General features: G+C 28.0%; 1 protein-coding gene across 2 annotated transcripts in view; it reads left to right on the top strand.

The window, feature by feature from the left end:
• Positions 1 to 17,818, top strand: part of LOC103569025 (regulating synaptic membrane exocytosis protein 2) — a 66,183-nt gene that overhangs the window by 2,865 nt on the left and 45,500 nt on the right. For both annotated transcript variants that reach the window (XM_053738986.1, XM_053738985.1), the window contains exons 2-5: positions 3,368 to 3,572; positions 13,437 to 13,709; positions 15,373 to 15,600; positions 15,683 to 15,917. In XM_053738986.1, coding sequence (XP_053594961.1) covers positions 3,368 to 3,572; positions 13,437 to 13,709; positions 15,373 to 15,600; positions 15,683 to 15,917 — 941 coding nt within the window. The remainder of the gene's footprint in view (positions 1 to 3,367; positions 3,573 to 13,436; positions 13,710 to 15,372; positions 15,601 to 15,682; positions 15,918 to 17,818) is intronic.

The raw sequence follows: 17,818 nt of genomic DNA, 5'->3' as shown, positions 1-17,818 counted from the left end.
TTTCAGGATGAGCAAATAATTTTTTGAAGCTGACAAAAATTTTTGAAAATTTTTATCAAAAATTAATTCTCATGGCTTTGGTAGACATGTTAATTTTTTAATTTTCATACATAGGATTAACAAAAATTTTGTTTAAAAGTTCAGAGCGGAAACTTGAATTAATAATAATATTTTTTTTTTTTTTGGCTCATGAATTTATTAATGAGTATTTTATAAAATGTTATCGTAAAAGTTGTGATAAAAAAAAAATAAATAAAAGAGCTAGGGTGAATGCTCCAAAACTCAGCCTGTGCCAAAAGGCTATTGAGCTTTTTTTTTCTTTTCTTATAAATAATAGGAAGTTTAGTCGTTGCAATATTATATGTAATGGTTTATGACAAAAATTATTTCCTCAATGTTTTTATACTTGACTTTTGGTCCAATAAGACATTACCCGGAAGCTGTTTCATATAAATACTAGTATATCTATTCCAAGTTTAGTTGAAGCCTTAAATACTCGACTTTCAATTAGTGATGAATGACAACAAAATTTATAGTTTATTTATAAATTGACGTTTTACATTTGAAAGAATTTTCAAAAATTTTTATTTTTATAATTACTAATACAGCGATATATTGGGATATAATAAAATCTAACAGATTGTATTTTATCTTGTCATGCTCTTAGATAAGCCTTTGGAGTAGAAATTTTTCGAGGTTTTCAGGACAAACTGTATGATGAAATCTAATTTTTACAGTACGACTATCTCAATTTATCTATATCTTAATCTCGAAAACTTAAACTGGTTTTTCTATCGTGTAAAATGTAATATATATATTTTGGGATTGTATCCGGGTCATTTCCACCCACGGGAATACCAACCATCAGCTCACGTCTTTTTATCTTATACTTTTATCCTATAATTCTTACTTTTTTTTAACTCTTACAATATATCATATATATGTGTAGGAGACAGGCGGGTGAAATGGGACCGCTAAAAAAATAATGGATTTTCGTGCATTTGAACACGGGGAATCTTTTTTTTTTAATTTCCATATGAAGTTATCAAACCAAATTTCTAATTGCCATAGAAAAAAATGTTTTTCACACGGTAGGCTTCTATTTTTAAAAAAATGACATAAAATTATTCATATTCAATCTAAGCCAAAAATAAAAAAGATTTGCAATACTGTCAGTAAATAAAAATACTAAAATAACGAAATTATCGATGATAAATAACCTATAGAATATTTAAATGTAGCGAAAAAGACACCGGATGTATTTTTTATAGTCAATAATACATCGAGTCTATTGATAAATTTCTAAAGTAAAAAATTTTGTAAAAAAATATTTGAGACATTCAAAATTATACAGAAATGACTAGAATTGTATATCACTGTTAAAAACATTTTTGAAAAAAATTTTTTTACTAAATTTTGGAGTGGTCCGTTTTGCTCACCTATTGTAGTTTTTTCTGTAAAAAAAATCTTGTATTTTCCTCAAACGATAAGGCTGACGAAATCGTCTTATATTCACTTTTTACTGAAGTCTTCTTGTAATTGAAAAAAAAAAAAAAAAAAAAAAAGAAAAAAAAAAGTTGAAAGTCTGTGGTATAAAATGGCAATGTGGGTGTATGAGATGCATGGAAATGCTAAAGGAATGTAAAAATAGCTTATGGAAAAAATGTAGATACGACGAATATATCGATATGATAAACTTGTCGCCTATTTCTGTATATGATATGACGGAAAAATTTAATCTTACTTCTTTTTGATAATATTTTCATATATCTTGTGTAGGAGATATGTTTCATTTATAAGAATAGAAATAAAAAAAAATTAAGTTGTAGAAAAATTTTACATTCATGAAAAAGACTCAAGAAAAAATACTTAACAGTAACAGTAATGATATTTTATAAAAATTATTGTGCAAGAACGTTAATTATAATTAAATTGATAGATCAAAGAAATTCAGACCACTTTTATTTTTAATTAGCGAACTTTATTTTATAGATAGTTAATTTTTTTAAATTGTTTCAATTATTAATTACTAATTAAAAGTTCAAATAATGTCTGCAGTTTTAAAATAGAAACGCAGTGATCATAGCAATTGCCTGGTTAGAAGGTCGTTAGTTCAAACCCAGCTCACGATATTTTTTCTCTAGAGCTCACTTTACAATTTTCCAAAGCTGCTTCATAATTTTTTTACTTAAATATTTTTTTGGAAATTCAGAAATAAAAACAAATGGCTGAGTTCTATAAATTAACGTTTTTTGACTCTTTCATATTTTTTTGATTCTCTATTAAGAGCTCTAAATTTTCAATTTTTGCCAGGTAAAATACATTCAGAAAAAGCTGATTTTGAATTATTTCTGGACGTTTTTTTTTCTAATTTTTGAACAGTATTTAGAAATTGTTTTTTTTCCCATTCAAATTTTAAAAGTCTCAAAAAAAGTTCATTGTTGTGTCACGTTTTGAAGTTTAGAATAGTAAAAGTTTTGTCGACGATTTTCTTTTACACGGGCAATGCGCACGAAGTTCCAAATTTACCTCTTTTATACCAATAAAATACTACAAGTTAGAAAAAGTTAAACTTTAAGTTCTAATCTGTCTCAAATTTAGAAGTTCTACATGTTGAAGTTTTGTGGAGCGAATTTTTTTTTTAGACAGGTTAGGTATACAGTTATCTTTATTATATATAATAATTTACATACTTTATGGCTTTTTATATAAGTATTTCGTTGAATTTAGTTAATCATGAGAGTCTCAAAAGTTGGGCAATATAAAGGTAGTTTCAAACAGGAAGGAAAATATTAAAGATTGAAGGGGATGAGAGTGAGCTAGACAGAATTATCGGGTAAGAGAAGAGAGGAAATAGTTTCTATTTGGTTTTCGCTATACTGTCATGTCGATGGCAAGATATCTTGGCAGTAATTTTACTGCTACAGATTACAGGCTTTTAATAGATGTTAGTTTAAACATACAGCTCCTATATATTTTTGGTTTTTTCAAAAGTTAACAACTTTTAATTTTTGAACTTGAATCGATTATTTTCAGAACTTTAAAAAATTCAAGCGTAGAAAAATTTTCAATCTTCAAATTTCGAAAATTGTTTCTACTCTTGAATCATTTTGAGGTTTCAAATGATGAGGTCAACGTTCAGATTTGTCTCAAATTTCGAAGTTGATAGTTATGTACTTTTTTGAAACATTTTTATGACGATTTTTCTTACGCGGGCGATTCGATTTGATACTTAGATAATTATAGAAGAGGATTTATTGAAAAAAAAACTTTTGATAGTTGAATTTATGATGAGATCAATTGATATTTGTCACTTTAGATAAATTTTGAGAGAAAATATATTGAACTTATTTGGGATTGATTACAGGCGAAAACAAGACGAAGTTCAAATTCTAGAAGAAACGATACGTGCTCGTTCTGAAAAACACAAGAAAGCGGGAATTGAGCTGGACGCGACATGTGACATATGCATGAAGACAAAGTTTGCCGATGGCGTTGGTCACATCTGCAACTACTGCAACATCCGGTGTTGTGCGCGTTGTGGTGGTAAAGTCACACTGCGATCTAACAAGGTAATATATATTTATTTTTATATTATTCAGATTTATATAAAAATATATCTAAATATCTTACATATCGTCATCAGTAGAAAACTGCCGAACTTCATATTTCTTAGGAAATTAATTTGTTGCATTTCCTGTTAGCGATCGTCAAAATACACAGTTGATGCTTGGTTTCTATTTGTTTTTTTTTTATCCAAATTTTTCGAATTTTTAAGTTATAAAAGTTGTCGCAAGGAAGCCGCTTCATTCTAACAAAAAATTGAGAAGGGAACCGATACTTTTAAAAATGCATATTATTAAAAAACAATATCTACATATGTATATATACACTCAAAAATGATTTTTTACGAGATTGAATTTTAATTTTATTCTGGTCGAAATTCATTAAATGCCATTTCCAAGTGAAGTAAAAAAAAATTTTTATCAAGCTCTATGTATAAATTATGTGTATTTGATATTCCAAACATGTTAATTTGTGGTATCAATACAGGTGGTAAAACATTCCCTCGTCGTATGCAGAAATTATAAATTATTTCTCATATAATTACCTGGATTATCCTCTGATATGAATGTGGATACACATTTGTTGTTAACTGTTTAATACCAATATATTTATCATGATTATTGATTAATAATAAATTGGATCATCGATGAGTATAATGACCAATAAAAATAATTCAGCTATAAATTTTTCAGTGTCAATTTCAAAATTTCCATTACAAAAAAATTTTTTTTACAATCGCGGCCATTTTGCTTCAGATACTTTTCCAATTTTAAAAAAAATATTTCTGTTAATGATAAAAAGTGGCGTCTCATTTTGTTTAGGATTCCCCTATATATAATTTGACAAATTTTAATCTAACACTGATTTTTTTTTACTTTAATTCAGAAAAGAAAAAAAATTATTTTTTATGGATTAAATTTTTAAAATATACTAATTAATAATTTATAAGATATATGATATATTATTGAAAATATAAATAAATGTTAGGGATCGTATATTAGACAACTTTTTTCTTTTAAAGTTTGTTTTTCTCTACTTTGCAATAGTAAAAAAAAAAAAAACATAAAACATGTGGAGAGATAGAATACTTTTGGTCCACATTTACATTGAAATATGCCGTAAGGTATTTCGTATTATTGCAAAGTAATATTTCACAAAGTAATAAAAAAACTAAAAGTAACAAAAAAAGTAATAAATAATCAATGATTTGTCTGATGTCGTTTGTTTTTCATTTTTTTATTTTAACAAAACTTACAATCAGTCTCGTAATAATTTTCTTCTTCCAGTTCGCTAGATTAAATGATATCCACTTCTTACTCTTCTTTATCTTTATATTTATCATCTTCTCCTCTTTGTCCTCCGCTTTCATCTTCATCTTCGTCTCAACTTCTACTTGTCTGACACGTACGACCTGATCTACTTGTCCGTCTGTCTCGACTCTGTAGTTAGTGAGATAAAAAAAAGTAAAAAGAATAATTTCACGTTCAATTCATAGCAGCCTTGACATTTTTACTATTTTCAGATTTATAATAATAGAAGCTCGCCAGAAACAAGTCGTGATTTATTTGTAATTTTTCATGCCTTTTTTTTGTTTTGTTGTTTTTTTTTCATACCTATAAAATTATTGATTATTTATTTATTTAATTATTTACTTATTATTAATTGAATTAAAATTAGAAAACAAAAATTTATTCAAAATTTTAAATTAACAAAAAAAAAAAAATTTAATCGTCCCAAAAAAACTTTTTTTTTAAAATAGAAACCAAAAATTTTCTTGGGGTGAGCAAAAAATTTTATGGAGTGAAAATAAATTTCTTATGTCGGAAAATTTTTGCGATTCTAAAGTAAGCCGAAGTCTAATTTTAAAATTTTTCTCATAACGATAAATTAAAAAAAAAATATTTTACAAAATTGCACTCATAGATTTTTTAATTTTCTACATATGCATTTTTCTTGATTATTTTTTTTTTGAAATTGATTTATTGAAAAAAAAATTCAAAAATTTTTAATTGTCTTTTAATTTCAGAATTATAAATTTTTTCCAGTCCTAAGAAAATTTTTTTCTTCAATTCATAATGCATAATTTTTTATAATTAATTAAAATTGATAGAAAAAAAAATTATATAGATGTCATGAATGATAAAGTGATTGAATAAATATAAAAGTATATAAGAAAAATAATGAAAGATGATTATATTACATGTATTCACGATTCACATGGTTACAAGGTCGTCGGAGCTCGAGTCTGGGGTCGGTTACCAAGTTTTATGTCCGACTAGGTTTAGTAGTCCAGTGCGTGGGGGCCTATGAATGGGGCGCGTCCCTGCGTGACGTCACTGAAAGCTCGAGCGCGGGGTAATGCCAGGGAAAAATAGAGTAAAAGAGAGTAAGCGAGTGAGTGAGTGTGGGTGGGTGGGCGAGAGTTGGATTGACGCTAAGAGGAGAGGGTGAGTGGAAGAAAGAGAGTGAGTATGGTCTAGTGTAGAGAGGTTGGAAAATAGAGAATAGAGAATAGAGAGTAGAAAGTAGAGGGCTGAACAACGGGCCGAGGGTTAAAACTAACGGAATAGAACACGAGAACGAATAGAAAAGGCGGGGATGGTGGTCCGCGATGTGCGGAAGGGACCGCGGGCGATGTGACGCAACATATTGATCTTAGTTTGGATGCTATGTACCCGTAGTCCGTAGTAAGGGTGAGGGTAAGGGTAAGGGCTTGATAAAATGTACAAGTTAACTTGTACAATTAGCGTTCACGAAATTTTTCATTTTTTTCTTTTACTCATTTATGTTTTTGGACTTTTTTTATTTATCGTCTGATTTTTTTTTGAGATAACAAGAATTAATAAATTATATTAGTATTATTGTTAATTTAAAAAATTATTTTTATCATTTACTTATTTAAAAAAAAAAAAAATACATATGAAAATGAATAAATTATAATTTTAATTAATAAAATTATTGGAAGAGAATTATAAGAAAATTTATAATAGAAATATTGAATAGAAAAAATCATCAAATTTTTATCATAATGAAATTTAAATTACGTATTTTTTAATGATCCGGAAGTTAGCAGACAATTTAAAATTTTAGAATTTTTTTTCAACCAATTAATTACAAAAAAAAAGAAAAAGTTCTAAAAATATGCACATGTAGAAAATTTAAAAAACTACAGGTGCAATTTTTTGAAATGTTTTTTTTTTTTTATAATTTATTGTTTTTAAGAACATCAAAAAATGATAAGACCTCGGCTAAATTCAGTATCATATTTTTTAGTGTCAATGCGATAATTAATATCTATTTACGTGTTAATTTATATTTAATAAATTATAGAAGACATTAGTGATGGTAGAAAAATATTTTTTTTCTACGATCAATTTAGCTGTATAAATAGATATAAAATATATGAGGAAAAAAGTGGGAGGAAATAATATACTGTCAATGTGTCACTTTCACCTCAATGATTAACACACAAGGATATTTTTATACAGATATATTATGATATATAAATATATTAATATATAGAGTGAATAATGGATGGTATATATATATATATATATATATATATATATATATATATATATATGATGCGCTTTAGAAAGTGTCGGTAACAACCATTACGCTAGCACGTGTCATCAGGTTGCGAGGAAGCTTGCTCATAAAATATATACATATATATATTGATAGGCCATAGCACTTTTTATCTCCAAGTAATTTACGGGCAGACCTACTTTTATTTATTTTTTTTTATTCCACTCACTTAACTATACTTTCGTTGTCGTCTCTCTTTTGCCATCAACGTTCAGTCGCCCCCTCAAGTGAAAATTATTGATCCGACGTCACATGTCGACTGAGCAGGATGTCCAGGAAATGAGAAATTTTGGGTTGCGTGATTAATATATAAAAATATATTATTAAATAATAAAAATAGTAAAGTCATAAATTTATTTCACTTAATTATTTAATTTTTTTTATCATTTTTCGAAATAGTCGCATATGATAATTAAAAAAAAAATGTATTTATTGAATTTTTAGTTGTGAATGAATTATAAAAATGAGATTGTCAATCTATTGAAAGTTCTGCAAAGCTTCTGCAGTACGATCGATCAAAATAATACTGGGACTGGTTGCGTGGGATTCGCGAATCTCAAGTTTTTATTTTTGATGCTTAGTTTTAATGATTATTTTATATGAAGCTTTAATTAGACGATGGATTTTATTTTTTTGAAATTTACTTTTATAAAAATTTGGAAATTATTTTTTTTATATTATTTTTGATTATTGATGCGAGATTTAAAATTTATGCATGAGAGTCAATGTTTTATGTAAATAAAAGTTTAATAATAATAAAAGGAAATGAGATAACAAGGATTGAGAAACAAGAAAATTAAAGTAAGCCGACGAGATAGAATGATACGAAAAAATAATAAACAACAAAGAAAATAAAATGAGAACATGAAAAATAGATGATTCCAAACAACGAAAATATATCTATTTTAAAAAGTAACCTACTTTAAACTCAAGAAAAAAAATTAATATTACTTCTTACATTTATTAAATTGATACGAAAAATAAATATTAGTCATACATAAATTCTAATTTATAATAAAACCAAAAAATGAATATTTTTTTTTTATGAATACTTTATGTAAACCAGTCCATAGAAAAAATGAAGGAACTTCCAAATTGGAGACAGTTTTTAACTGAGTTGATGACTTTTAAAACTAAAAATTTTTCAGACCTAATTTTTGAAAAATTCTTATAAAAAGTAAAAAAGCCTTCATAATTGACATCAAATTAACGTCAAAATTATTTATAGTCCATATAATATTCGATTAATTTATAAATTATCCGAAAAAAATATTGTGCTCATTCCAAAATATCTGTCTTTTACCGCCGACTTTTCAAGTTACGGAGTTGCCCGCTAGGTGGCTTATGTTCAAAAATCATTTCACACTTAGATTGGACAGTCATAGTAATAAGCAAGTTTTGGTCGTCTAGTATCGCGATTTTTACGAATTTTTCAACGGTATTAAATGACTATGAATATTTTCTAGATTCCAATTAACGTAATAAACTGAAGCGTAATAAATTTAATTGATGTGAACTGCCACCAAAGAAAAATTTATGACTTCGCAATGAAATTTATAATTTATCATTTAGATTGGACAGAGAGAATGAAAGGCTAAAATTTATTTTAATCGCGAGAAAAATTACCGTGACAGATTAGAGAGAAACAGATCTTTCGACTTTTTTTTTGTTAGAAGAGCATATTAATTCATATTACGAAAATCGGAGTAAAAATTAGGAATTACAATGAATGAAAAATATTTAAAAGTTGAAAATAAATTTTAACAGGCAATAAAATAAAATAATTAATTACAAGCATGTTAAAAACATTTGATATTTATTCAATTTCTCAATGTCCGAGAGTAAACAAATGTTTTAATATTTGTCAAGTCTGAATGAAATTCTACAAATGGTATTATCCAGCAGTTTTAATAACAAATGTACACAATAGAAAAACAGATAGTGTCATAAAAAAGTATTTTTTTTTTTTTTTATTAACGTGAGTCCATAAAATCTCTCTCTCTAGTCTCGAGATTCGTCAGAGTATTTCTAGCTCATAAATTTTATGGATTACACTATTTTATAATTATTTGAGAACGTGAAACCATAAAAATAAATATTATGTATACTTTTTTTAAATTTTACAGAAAACAATTTCTCTCGAAAAAAAATAAAAAAACTTAAGTGATAGTAATTTTAATGATATTGAACTTTGTCTAATATAATCTTAAGTACATCGTTTATCTTTACTTGGCAATCTCAATTTTTTTTATCCTCACACTATTTTTTTTGGTGTTCACTAGCTAATACTGCTACTGCTACTGCAGCTGTACAACTGACTTACGGAATGGGCAAATGGATTTACCTTACGACCAAACACTTTTTTTTTAGTACCGACCGACAAGAAGTATACAACAATATAGAGTATTGAGAGTTTGCTGAACTGAACAGAACGGTACTAAAAACACAAGTTTTTCGGTAAAGATTCGACAGCTCTGGATATTGTGGACCGAAGAAATATTGTCGCTATTTTTCTTTCTCTCCTGCAGTTCTTCTAATACCCTCGATACTTTTCCCTCCGTCTGCCATACCGATACATTCGTGACTTGTTACCCCGGCTTACACTTACTACCACCCACTCCCACTCACACTCACACCCTACTTACTCTTGTTACTCTTACTTGACTTTGTGATCATCTATGTTTTATGGCTTCGTATCGCATATAACCGCTTGAACTTTTTTCTCAACTCGTAATAATTTCATTTTACACAAAAGTCAAGTGCAAATTATTCAATTGTTCAATTGGTTTTTCTGCTTCTTTTGTATCCATATTTCAAACAAACTGTCGTCATAACAGATGACATATCTAACATTGGTATTTTTTTTTTTTTTTTTTTTTTTTTTTCAAATTTTTTTTCAGAAATATTTCAGTGGACTATATATATTTAACTGAATTTAAAAAAATATGTTCTGATAATGATAATATAATCTACCCTGAACTAAATTGAGTTCTCGGTTTCTCTCTTACCCAATACTCATTTTATATACAATATCGAGTGTCTTTTTTTTTACTAGCCTCTTGAATTATGCCGCATCAAAAGTTTACGAGTTTTGATGGATAGAAATTCTTGTACCGGAAATTGATATGCATTGATTAAAAAAAAAAAAAAAAAAAAAAATTTCTAACTCGTCTATCCTGTCTATTATATCAGATACATCGGAAAATACTTGACTTGATTAAAAGGAAGGTATAAATGAATAAAAAAAAATTATTTCGCATCAACAGATTTGATACTTTTTTTATTAGTGAGTTACTAATTAAATATTAAAATTATTTTAGATAAAATAAACTGACCCAAAAAAATATTTTTATCTAATTAGGGTACCGCAGATCTTAGATAATTTTTTTTTGTAGTGTAAAATCATAATTTTTTGGTGACTCAATTTCCTGTTTCACGTTTGGTTGACAACACAATAAAATTTAGCAAATGATTAAATCAAATCTTGGAGTCGAATCAGGCCCCGTGTTTGGAAAACCCAAGTGTTATCCTACCAGACTTAAAGTAGAAATTTTTTAGTAGTCTAGATTTAATTTAAGCACTTGTGAAATTAAGTCAGTGCCAATAATCTCTTCACCAAAAGCATAAATTTTCATAAATTCTCTAAAATTTGTATGCATATATGTTTACATTTGAATAATCTTAACTTTTGAGGGTATTAGGTATTCAAAAATAATTGTAATTATTTGTGTCATTAAAGAATTACTAATTACATCATTTAGATTTTATAAGAAAATATTCAGAAATTATAATTGTCAACTTTTAATTCCAAACTACTAAATTTTTAAAGTTGTAAGCAACTTGACTTAAATTAATTATTTTCTAGGCAGGTAATGTAATAACTTTTAATTGATAATTAATTATGTAAACCACAGTTTCCACATTAACTGCAACTAATTTACTATTGTAATAATTTCAATGAATTAGTTAATATATTTCATTGAATAATGAAATTAATTATCTAACTATTATCAATTTGAACTCATTATTATTTTATATATATATAAATATATATATATTTTTTTTTTTGTTTTTTTTTTTTGTTTTTTTTTTTTTGGGGTAGAAAATGATGCTCTGAGCGACCAAAGTTACTCAGGTTTACTGTAAATAATTAAATAAAAATATTGTGAAAGTTTATTAGAAGTGAAAAATAATTAGCGAATAATTAAACCATGATAAATTAATTATTTTCTCAAGACAACTTTTGCTCCGGTCGACCCTTTTTTATTTAATTAGAAAAGAGAAAAGACGTAAAAAAAAAGGTGGTAATTTTTTTTTTTTTTTTTTTTTTTTATGAAAAGATAAGTCTCTAAATTAGGTCGTGAATACGTTGGGAGATATCAATACTAGTGACTGATTCCGTTGTTTTTTTTTTACATTTCACTCCCTCTGGCACATCAACTTTTCACCCTCTTGAATATCCTTCGAACTTCAAACAATGCATGGCTTTCCGCCCATTCGAATTCAATTTTCTATTCACGCCGAATTGATGGTTTTCATTCCTTTATTTTTTTTTTATCTTTATTCATCTTCAAATAATCTTCTTTTCTTATTTTTTTTTTTAATGATTTATATAAAATTAAAAAACATTTTTTGTTTGCCCATTTAATCATTAACAAATTTTTAATAAAACACATCATCACTTTCCGTAATATAGATCACCGCTAAATTAAAACTACAGAACTTCTCATTTGCTGCTTAATTATATTAATTACAGCTATGATAAATTATAATATCAGAGTAATTAAATTTTGTTACAAATTTTCAACCATGGAACGTAGTAATATCCCGTAAAAATATTTAATAATTATCGTACATTATTAAACATAAAATAACAGTAGTAAAGTGCAAAAAACTGGGGACAGAATATAAAAAGACGGGTTATCCATCGGTCGCTTATACATTTAGTAGCAGTTTGAGAAGAATGATATCCAGCTAAGACCTGACATGGGAACAAATTTTTATTGCCCAGTAAAAGCATTTTTTTTTTTTTTTTTTTTTTTTTTTTTTTCAAATAATGTCCTTGTTGCAATCGATTATTCCGACAATACTACATTTAGTCTGGCAACAATTTGCTTTTAAATAAATAAGTTTAAATGTCTATTTACAAACTCGTAATCTATAACATCAATATATTTTTGAGTGGTTGTAAAGGTGACACAATAACGCGAATAACGATTTAACCTGGGGTTGAATTATTTTTTATCATTGAGGATTACTGTTGTTTGGATATGAAAGTAAGCCGTGATTTAGGTGACCAACAAATTGGTTGACCCAAAGAATATTTTTTTTTTTTAATTATTGTACTTTTTAATACCTCAGTAATATACAATGTAAAAAATTTGCGGAGTGAACGTGGAGTGGATGACTGTCTACTTCATTAAGTAGACTTTCCCTCGGAGTTAAATTCACTCCTAAAATAAGTTTATTTTAATATTTGAATTTCGAATCGGAGTGAATGCGAATTTAAATAAAATTCAGATGATTGCGGAATCATTTCGCTGAAAAAATAAACTCCCTATTTACTCTAGATGCAGTGCATTTTTTTTAAACTTCGGATTTCTGAATGGCAGAGTGAATTTGGCCTCAAATGAAATCCGGATTCACTCCCGATTTTTTGCAGTGTATGATGAAGTTTATCGAGATATCTAAGATTAACATGAAATATAAAAAATAATGTAGGATATTATCTCGAATTACTAAGGGAGGATTTCGATAAACAAGATTCAATTAGCTTTAGCTTCATTTACTCAAACATTTACGTCAAAGAATCAAATTTATTTTATAATTTTCGTGCTGTCGGTAAATTTGGTCGTTCGTTCGTTCGCATGTACGCAAACACGATAGAACTCCAAATACTCAACCAATCATCATAATACCTTCAGCATTAGCTTCAGATCATCTTAGAATAGAACCCCATAAGAAATCGATACTCAGATCGTTGCCGATCAATATTATTATCAATAAATTAAAAAAAAGTTCGGCAACTAAACTCAGTTTCTTGGCATCTTAGTCTACTCTGTCAAGAATAAGCGACACCGCGCGTCTGCCAGAGTAATTAAAATTTTTTTCAGTACTAATCTTTATTTTGACGATCAATAAAATATAAATTTCCTCTTTAGTTAGTATTTAATAAATATCATCCGTCTAATTAAAATAAAAATCACAAAATTAATTACTGCAATTTATCATATATTTAATTATCATTGTGTTATATTTAGTCTTGTTTTTTTTCTGTACAGGTGATTTGGGTGTGTATAGTGTGTCGCAAAAAGCAAGAATTGTTATCAAAAACCGGACAGTGGATGGTAAAAACGGGATTAGGTGCCGCGGATCAAGCGATGATCAGACGAATGCAAGAAGACATGCACGGAGGACCTCTGACTCACACAGAATTATCTCAAGACAAGCGACCAAAATTAGAGCGTGCCCATAGTGCTGCTGAAAAAGAAAATCTTCCATTATTGCAACGTAGCGGAAGTGCACTCAGACGGCAGTATTCCCAACAAGAACAGGTTTGTTTATAAATTCAACTTTAATAAAATTTTATTTAATATCATTTCTATTTATCACTTTATTGTTATTGCTCTGGTTTAAATAAAATGAATTTGCAAGTGCTGTCGATTTTGTTTAGAAGATTATATACGACAAAGTTAGCTCTGATAGTTTCCGTTAAACTATATGTGTAGGGTAGAGAGAATCGAAGTTTCCTGTTCTGATAGATAGTGGAATTTGGATACCTCCGGCTGTCGTAACTCAGAGTGCATTATCAGTACAGAGTATCAAGTTGTATCGGGTACTTTTCCTCACTCTCTCTCTCTCTCTCTCTTTCTCTCTTTCGCTCTCTATTTTCCTCTCTCCCTCTACATACTCGATAACAAAAGTCTATACTTATAAACTTTATCTATTCTTTTAACATTAAAATACCCTCGGCTATTTAATAATAAAGAGAAAAGAAAACTTTCAGGCAGTTTAGTTTTTTTTCTTTATTATAAATAGGGTAGTTTTTTTATCAGAAATATTTTAAGAGGTCAACGACTTGACCGCCCGAAGCAACTTAGTTTCGGTAGTACTATTATTAATTTGATATTGGAGAAAAGAAGGTGTATGTATATATATATGATGGCGTGAATCGATCATTTTACCAGCCGGACTAATGAAAAAGTTTTGTATACAAGAACCACAATAGTACCGAAAGCCATTAAAGTTCAATAAACAGATGCTGTTACTCTGCTATGAAATAATAGTAGTAGTATTAGTATTAGTAGTCGTAGTTTGAGTAGTAGTAGTTTGAGTAGTCGTCAATCCATCCACGACATTCGTTTTACGAGCATTTAATCAACAAATTGGGTGATACTTAATTGTTAGATTTTCTTCCATTCATTCATTTAATTCACAAAAAAGTATATCGATTATAATTAGATACAAAAGTATAACTTTCTTACAGACATTCTATTTTAAATTATAAATTTTGATTTATCCTAAAAAGTGAGTGATTAGATCTGGAAATTTTTATTTATTTGCGTGACAATAAATAATGTCTACTTCAAAAAAAAAAAAAAATTTTTAATTCAAAATGTGGAAAATGAATCGCCCTAAAGAAATTTAAAAAGGCTAATAATTTTTAATTGATTTTCCTTTACTTCAGTCATAATGTTTGATACCAATAGGCCCCGGTCATTAAAAAAAAAGTTCTATGCGGAGTAAAATGAGGTTCTTTAAAAAAAGTCCAATATATAATTAAGATGATTTTTTATGACTTACATGATCCCGTGTAGCTCCTTTTCACAGTTTTAAAAAAAATGTATGCTGTCCATTTTACCTCAGGGATCCATTTCATCCTCTCCCTTCTTCTACTAACATGACCCGAAATTTTTTAATTTGATATTTTCATGAAAACATAATTTTTAAAAATGATACTGAAGTTATCTGACGTCTGATAATTTTTGGATTTTTTTAGAAACGATAAATTATGCAAAAAAAAAAAATGCACCTATAGCTTTTTTTATTTTCTACATGTGCATATTTTTAGTTTTTTTTTTTTTTTTTTTTTTTTTTTTGCAATTAATTTGTTGAAAAAATATTTGAAAATTTATTATTGTCTACTTATTTCAAGATCATTTTTTAAAATCGATTCTATTCAGGGAAATAATAAATACTTACTAACCCTTAATATAGATTCCAAATCGTCGACTGTCAACAAGTGACAGTGGTGTAGAAATGTCAGTATCACCTCATTCCCGTAGTCTACCAACACCTCACGTGGTCGTAGGTTCATATCCACAACAAACACCACGACACCCAGCGGCCTTTCCCGAAGATGATCCAAATATCTATCGTGGTGAGTTGGATGGTCTTATGAAGCAGCATGCCCAGACGTATCAACGATCTCGTCAAATTTATCAGGTTCGTCGGCAGATTCAGTCCCATAAAACGAATAAAAATTAGTCAGTACTCCCATTTCTATTATTAATTTAACACTAAATAGGAACAAAATTCGAATGTACCAATTACTTATGGTCATACGGGTGTGGATAATTCGCGTGTCCATCAATCACAACAGCATCAAATTCATCAGGTACCTGGAAAACATCTGTCGCAAGCATTACCACCACCTGGTTCAAACGCTGGCTCATTACACCAGCAACGAAGTTTCAGTAGCAGCGAAGAAGAACGCAGCACACCTGAATGTGCAAGTGATGAGCCTGATGAGTCGGAAAAGGGTGAGTCTATTTTTTTTTTTACTTGTTTATTTTTTTTTTTATTTTACATCTCTTTCAGCAAACCAACTGGATAATTAACCAATTAATTAATATTTACTGCACTTGGAAAAAAATTACTTTTATGAAAAAAAATCTGTTCATAATTTACGTAATTATTTTATAACAAATTTGCAATAAAGTTATTTTCCATGATACTGAAATTAACCGATGTTTAATAATTTTTTGATTTATTTTTCAAAACAATAAATTAAAAAAAAAATATTTGAAGCAGATAGTTAATATTTTTTTTATAATTTATCGTTTAAAAAAAAGTTCAAAAACTATCAGACGTGAGCTAACTTCAGTATCATATTTGTTTAAAATTTTGAATAAATTCATTTTTAGGATAAGAAAGAATTTTTTTTTTTCATGAAAGAAATTTTTTATTTTTTTCAGTGTAACTATTCGTTATAAAAATAATAATTTTAAAGAATAAGTTTTTATTTAAGCTCGTCACTTGTAAGTGCAATCGATTTTATAGAAAAAACTAATTATGACATTGCAACGTTAGTTTTTAAAAATATCTTTTGGAAAAGCCCTTAAATATAGACTTGTAGGGTCGTGATGTGATGTGAGTTGTAGTAATAGTGGTATGATGAATATAAGGGAACACTTTATAGTTGATTAGACAGAAAATAAACGAACCGTTATACATTCAACCACGTGCAATAACACCATAGTTGCATACGATATCAGAAATACCCAAGGCCTTTTCTTGGTAATTATTTTTTTTTTCATGTCCATATATATCAGCACGAAGGGTTGTAAAAGAGAAAAAACGAGTAATGAAATAAAAAAAGACCAAGAAAAATATAGGCTGCAGATAAAGGTCAAATTAATTTTGTGTTTTGTAATATATAAATTGTGATACGGACTTTTTTTTTTTTATTTTTTATTAATGTCAGTTGAAGACTTAAATGTACGACTCTGTCAATAATCTTGTTTAACTTTAATGTCATCGGTAAATATAGAAGAATTAGCGAGTTATAAATCTCTTTATAGATTTCGTTTCCTATTACAAAGTATTTATTTCTGTTATAACTCAATTGTGTAATGGTATATGATTATTAGATTTCGGGAAATAACTCATACTATTAGTAGAAAAGTGTTTACTTTATTTAGTGAAATTAAATATTTATTGTAAGTAGGGTTACTTTTTCATAATAAAATGGAAAATAAATAATACAGTCTAGTGACCACTAAATTTTTTAATCTTCTTATTAATTTTATTAAGCGCCATATCTACACTGAAAGTTTAAATTTCTGCCCTGTTTAGAGGGAAGAAATTCGTTCTCTTTTTTTTTTAAAAATTAGTATATTACACAACAAGGGAAAAAAGTAGGACATTCTGATCCACGTGTGTAATTTCTTATTCGAGCTGAAGACAAGGGTGGCAAGCATGCGGGTTAGGGCGTTCTTCCTTCCTCCATGGAGTGAATCCGATTTTTCACAAGACCTGCGCCTGAAAGTTTAAATTTTTTTCTTTGCTTGCAAGAAAAATAGTATACACACCACAGAGGAAGGTATTACGTCCAATCAGTATGCTTGTCACCCTTGCCTTCGATTCGAACAGGCAATTCTACACGTGGGTTGAAATGTCCTACTTTTCTTCCTAGGTGCGTAATATACTAATATATTTGCATATTTAAAATACAGAATACGAAAAATATAGTGCGTAATACGAGATAAAATACGATTTCTGACCGTGTGATATCAGTCCTCATCTTCGTCTCGGACGGTCAACTTTACTCTTGCCTGTAAACGGTTGAATATACTGTAAAAATATAACTTATCTGCATTTGAATATAAAACCTTATCTTGATTAATCGTATAGACCACGAAATTTTAAATAATCACTCTGT

The sequence above is a fragment of the Microplitis demolitor genome, chromosome 5, assembly GCF_026212275.2.
Source record: "Microplitis demolitor isolate Queensland-Clemson2020A chromosome 5, iyMicDemo2.1a, whole genome shotgun sequence".
In the NCBI taxonomy this organism is placed as follows: Eukaryota; Metazoa; Arthropoda; class Insecta; order Hymenoptera; family Braconidae; genus Microplitis; species Microplitis demolitor.
This window is presented reverse-complemented; position numbering and strand designations above follow the sequence as displayed.